At 42.0% G+C, this 6471-nt stretch overlaps 1 protein-coding gene across 2 annotated transcripts in view; it reads right to left on the bottom strand.

Moving 5' to 3' along the window:
- Positions 1-5352: 5352 nt before the first annotated feature.
- The window catches only part of ddx31 (DEAD (Asp-Glu-Ala-Asp) box polypeptide 31), a 34079-nt gene continuing 32960 nt past the window's right edge, over positions 5353-6471 (bottom strand). For both annotated transcript variants that reach the window (XM_035379051.1, XM_035379052.1), the window contains exon 21: positions 5353-6157. In XM_035379051.1, coding sequence (XP_035234942.1) covers positions 5995-6157 — 163 coding nt within the window. In that variant the 3' untranslated portion in view covers positions 5353-5994. The remainder of the gene's footprint in view (positions 6158-6471) is intronic.

The following is a 6471-nucleotide window of genomic DNA, read 5'->3' as shown; positions in this document are numbered from 1 at the left end:
ATAGTTAGAAAAAAAAAGATATATATATATATATATATATATATATATCTTTTGCTTTCCCATTCCCATCTGCGGTCGGAAATATCTAAATTTCTGCTAAAAATCTACTAATCGCAGTCACAACGGACGGTTCCAATTAAGTCATAACACTGTACTCAAAATAAAAACTGTGTTCCAGTTCCTCCGTGTCCCAGTATTGTGGTGTTCAACGTAGAAATGGTTTACAAGTTCAACTGAAAAGACAAAGTGTGTGTCCGTCAATATATATACATGCACGCATACATACACACGTAAATACATAGACACGTACATTATTATTATTATTATTATTATTATTATTATTATTATTATTATTGCCTAAATGAAGACATCGGCTGTGATTATAGGCTACATAAGAGCGATGAAAGTGATACAAGGAAGAATGTCCTCGCTCCTCTTTGGGGTCCATTGCCAGTTAAAGTACCATGTGTTTTACACAATGACAAACTGTGCAGATGTTTTCTGTCATAATATTATGGAACATTGTAACTTCTTGCTGAAAAATGTATATTGAAATAATTTATTTGTGAAGCGGCTTATATTGTGAAGTGGTTCTCGTATCTCTGGATATTGCCCCCTTTACGAACTTTCTCCGACTGCTGCAGTTGGAATTACGGGACAATTTGAAGTGGAGAAAATTCATTTTTTTAAATGTACAAATAAAGTTCTTACAATAAGAAAGAGGCTGCTTCTGGTTGAGAAACATCTTAAAATCAAGGAGGTGCACTTTAAAGAATAATAAGCGAAACGATCAAATTTATTTGAAAAAGGATTGTTCTTAATTATGATCAATGTATTTCATATCACTCTCGACACAATAAACAAGTATGATTTGTTTAAAAGTGTTAAGCACAATGTTAGAGGAACTGTAATGAAAAAGTTTAGGCTACTCTATGATGCTTCTGACTCCGGAACATGTGTTACGATGTTACGATTCGATGCAAATGCGCCTTAATTTTCGATCGTGGGCCATTTACACAAAATTGGAACACAAAGTGATATGCCAACAGATTATTTCTCAACTGGACGAAATCTAGGAGGCCTAATTAATAAATATCACATTTCGGAAAATGAATAAGATTGGGCCTATAGGCTACAAGAATACAACAAGAGTTTCCCCTCTCGGGTTTATAACATTATGCCAATAGGCTACGGTGACAAGATGACGCTTTCACTTTTTATCAGTTTATTACGCGTAAAGCACAATTACTCAGCAAGCACAACGTAGGCGTAGCTACGTTATATGCGTTCAACAACGAATGTAAGGACAATATGCTAGTCTACTGATTTTCCGTCTGGACGATTTGTTAAAATGAAATAGCATCACTTAGGCGATTACATGTAGGCTATGCGTTCAAAAGCGATATTTAATTGATAGAAAAAGTAGACGCAGGCGAAGAGGCCTGGGGAAAAGGAAGAACCTGTTCCAGGATTAAGGGTTCACCGACCGTCACACTGCGGAGCCAAGTTCTAGGCCTAGTACTTTCTAAAATTGTTTGCTCAAGTAACCTATTTGCATAACTCAATATTTCCACTAATTTGTGTAATTATTCTAATTTAAAGATATGTAATTAAATTGTAATTGCACTGTTAATGTCAAAATAGACACCGGCATACGTTCTAATAAATTGATTGATTGATTGATTGATTGAACAGTAGGCTACATAGAATATTTACGAAAACCAGTTTTCCCTTATTGTATAATGCAGCCTAATTGATCTTTCCACTGCGTTGCTCAAAAGTATAGCTACGTCTTTGATTACAGTAGCCTAATAAACATGTGTTAATCGGTAAACATGTCCTGACACCAAGTAGACTATTAAAGTAAAGAAAGAGTAAAAAATAGCTCACTACAGTGCAAATGAGTTGCGCTTGAGTTATAATGAAAACCCTCCAAAAAATATCTTGACTATGACTATTCGGAAGAACAATTTCAGACAGGCCTGTGAGACATCCCAGTCTTCGGCTGCGCTATGTATCGCGTGGATTTCATTTATTTGAAGGTTAATAAGAGGTTCTGGAATTAACCTTTCAGTTTTGAACGAAGAAAGCGTAAACAGATTAATAACGCGTGTTGGAGGAAAAGAGAGAACAAATGAATATCAAAATATCTTTCAGAAATGTCAAGGAATCAAGTCTACTTAGAGCATCGGTAGATTTCTTATTTTAAACGTATATCAATGTTATCATGTAGGCCTTCTGCATTGTTTCTCAAAGCCTAATAACCTGTGGACACGACTACTATAACATTAAGCGACTGAATGGTATTCAGACAGGCCTTGATGTCTACGCAATTAATATAGACTAAAACAGACAACTTAGATCGGTTGGGTTCTAATAGCAGGCAGTCAGCCGTTTTTCGCAGATTTATTACGCAGGTCTTGACGTCAACAGCTGCAGCGTGAATCTAACGAAAACATTTGATATTTTCGTTCCGCCAAAAGTCAAATTGATGTATGGGCAACATATTATCGTAGCTAACAATGTAGCAATGCAATTCGATGTAATGCAATTCAAAAACTCTCTTAAATTAATTACACCATTTTATTCGTTTTTCATAAACAATAAGCCGATGAAATATTAATAGCTCCTTAAGTGTGTAATTGTTTAAGTGTCCTAAATGATCCCATTTGGAAATGGATTGTTTCCACCTTTTTCTTGGGAGTGTTGGCTGTCTGGCTTCTGCCAAACGGCTCCAACAGCTGGTGACCGGGCAAGACTGACTGTGGGTCGGATAAGCAAGGGGACAGCTGGTCAGCGGCGCGGTAGGGCCCCCTCCTTCCCTTGCGGCAGTACCCTGGTGTCTTTAAAGCCTAAACATTAGCCAGTTCTACCTAGGGTTTGGGGGGTTCAAGCTGACAAACGAGAAAAGGGATTTCTAACGATTAAACAAAAGACTTTAATGGCTTTTAATGGGAAGTCGATAAATTGGTATGATCGTTCTGTCCCCCGCTGCACTGGCCGCACCGCACATGTTACCACTTGCCTGTCGCCTTCTGGTCGTGGACTGGACCGCAAAACACGCTGTCAACTCAAACCACCGCTGCGCATCATTAAACTCGTTAAGTGATTGCAACATTCTCACCTCCTGTATAGACAAAGGGAACGAACAACACCTGCTATCGATTAGGAGCAGGGATGGGTAACAGACCAAGCAGAAAATTAATGTCCGAGAAGACTGTAAAAAACGTAACAAATATTATGTCAGTCAGATATATTATATATATGTTTTTAAAGACGATATATTTTACTTCCTAGCAAAAAGTAAAAAACGATATAATAGTAAAAATCAAAGGACTGGTGTCCCATTCAGATGAAGATGATGACCTCTCAATTTTAATGAAAGGAGTTATTCTTGCGAAGTGCGCAACTGATTATGTGAAAAGCATACGTGATCTTGTTGAAAGGCACAAATATTTTGCATGTGAAAAGATCTTGGTAAACTCTCGGCTCCTGCCACGGATTGCCCCCGGCTCAGAGTTAATGAAGTGCGGATTGAGCCTCACTGAGCTCCCGGCAAACAAAAACACAACACGGAGACTTAAAACCAGAGGATCAGTGACTCTGATTAATCTCATTGACTCAGAATAAAACCAAACAAAACAACCTTCGAATCAAATTAGGAGTCAATCAAAGGCCAATTTGCATTATGAAAAGGCAGAAGGTCTGAAAAAATGTGCTTTACGGTAACGAGAAAATAAGACGTGTTTTGATCCTGGCCGCTCAAAAAAGAAAAAAAAAAGAAAAAAGATGACTACCTTTTTCATAATGTGAAAGCACGGCAAAACGGCAGTTTCGCTCAAATTCAACCTTGAAATATGCGTTATGCAACCCAATTATTATTGGTTTTCCAATTCGCTGTTGTGGTCGAAACTTTTCGACTATTGTAATTGTTTACCACAATAGCCAGCTAAGCAAACTTAAAACAGATACTCATAAACCTTTACCCTCTTCTCCATCGCATTCACCAATTTAAAAGATGAAGGAAGGGAATTTAAGATGGTGCGTCGCGTTCACGCGCAGCCGGAGTTATCTGCTAATTGTTCTCAACTCGACGAATTTTTGTTTGGGAGGAAGGCTAAAGCGCAGAGAAAGAAGAAAAAAAAGCTTAGGTCACGTCATTGTAACTACAAGCAGAAAGGTTGTTTGGCATTATCAGCGCCACAGCCAAGCGGTAAACACGTGCCACCCATTCGCATGTAATTCCAGTGTGGTCCAGCGAACCAATTGCCTCTAACCCGTATTATTATATACCCTTATTGAAAATGCAATTTTGTCACAAGGCAGCAATTACATTAACTTGCAAAAAAATGTAATAACGTCTAACAAAACTGGGTACCGAGTTAGCCTACAACACAAAGACCGTTCGCCACCCGATCACAACTATTTACGTTCCTTGTTTTCTGATGCTGGGGTGAATGAATTTGAATTTGGTATATTATCCCATAAATGAGCAGCAGTCATGAACAGAAGTCTGGACATACGGAAAAAATATTTGCCATCCGACATAATTTAGCAGAGATGAAGACAATCTGATTTTATAAAAAAAATAACATCAGTTGGATTATGTTTATAATACTGCTACGTGTAAGTGCGAATAAAAAGGTAAGCACTTGGCTATACGTCCGGAGAGGTAAGAGCCAGACTTGCGTAAACCCTTAAATTAGCTTCTTGCCATGCCACTACTGACCTCACAAGCAACAGTGCCTGTCAGATCAATCATATCTCATAACCCACAGACAGTCCCGCATTCTCGCTTGGAAAAAATATGGCTTTGACTACAGGACATTTCACAATCTATTCAGGGATACGGCTATTGCAGTGGGGTGATGGTTCTATAAAGAAGCTTCCCAGTCATGGAAGGAAAAAAACCCCAGGGATATTTAAAGTTCATATTACTTGGCGATCAATTTCTTGACGTGTATTCTACGTAGGAACCAAAACGTCTAGCATTTATGCAAGCCATTATGCCACCAGATAACTTTTTTCTCCCAAATTATTTGGACTAGCTAGATTTGTCATGTAGTCCTATATGTGAGGAAAAGAGCGTTTGTGTCATCGTTATGATACCTGCCCTGTGCATGAGCAGTGCCTTCGGGCCATTCTAAAAATAAAGGTTGTGAGTTTCTCTAAAATGTCAGCGACAAGGGCACATTGTCAGGCTGGCCCTATAATGGAAAGAAGTAAAATTTTAAAGAAGAACAGCGCAAATCATGTGTCAGCAGAAGCATCCTCCGTTAAACTGAACTTTACCCAGATGGAGCAATACAAGCAACAGTTAAAGTATACTTAAATAAATAAAAAACGCCAAGGTTAGATGCTTTGAGCCTTTAATGTCCATCCATTGTATTTGAGAAATGACTAAGTCTTGATTTCCCCACACTAAAATGAAATAAAAAAAACAACGATCTCTTGCGCTAGAGCAAACAGCACTCACCACTGGTCTGGTTTGGGCATGTTGATTAGCCAATGGCCACACATTTGAGACAGGAGCGGGAGGTGGGTTGCTCAGGGAGGCCGTTGGGGCCGGGGTGAAATGCCACACCCCTTTCGGTCCCCCTGCTCAAACGTTGGCTTCAGACGTCTGCTGTGTCAGGCCTGCCTTGTTCAGACAGGTCTGCAGAAAACAGCGCGCGTAACTGAGATAGATGTGTGTGACTGCCCCAAATTACAGGCGGGTGAGTCGCTTATTACCAACATGCCCCATACATAATAAAGATGTGATCAGGAAGACCCACTGCGTGCTGATTGGGCAGGGGAATCGCTCGCCGCTTCCTGCGTCACGGCCTTTGGGCACAGATAATCTAGGTCCAGAGCTCGGCGAGTCACGGGGTGCGCTGTGCGGTCTGGCGAGCGCGTGTGAGGCACACAGTCAGCCCTCCGCGTTGGGGGGCGGGCGAGGGTGGGGGGGGGGGGGGTGGGCAGCCTGCCGGGGTATCCGTGAGCCCGGCGCCGCTAGTTCTGCCCCTGGTCTCCTTCGGCTGCCTGCTGCTGCTGCTGCTGCTGCTTCTTCTTCTTGCGCTTCTTCTTGGGGGCGGAGTCGCCTGCCGCGCCGCTGGCGTATTCCGAGCGCATGAGGTTGGCCACGCGCTCCTTTCCGCTCAGCTTCCTGGGGGATCTGGAGAACAGGAAGAGGGGGACCCGCGCGTTAGCCGAGGGGAAGCGGGGGGCCTGCCGGCGCGGGCGTGCTCCCCCCGCCGCTCCTTCCAGAGGATGGAGTTCCGCGCAGGCCCCGGAGGCGCCTTGCAGGGGATGGAGGCGAGGAGGAAGTCCCAGCAACCCCCCCCCCCCCCCCCCCCCCCCCCGCCCCCCCCACCCCACCCCCACACACACAGAAAAATATAACAAACAAACATAAACTACGGAGATAATCTGATGGGTGATGGGCAGAAGTGTTGACAACGGACCCTCTCCAAATAATGAAATTCCCCA

The sequence above is a fragment of the Anguilla anguilla genome, chromosome 10 (assembly GCF_013347855.1).
Source record: "Anguilla anguilla isolate fAngAng1 chromosome 10, fAngAng1.pri, whole genome shotgun sequence".
Taxonomy (NCBI): domain Eukaryota; kingdom Metazoa; phylum Chordata; class Actinopteri; order Anguilliformes; family Anguillidae; genus Anguilla; species Anguilla anguilla.
This window is presented reverse-complemented; position numbering and strand designations above follow the sequence as displayed.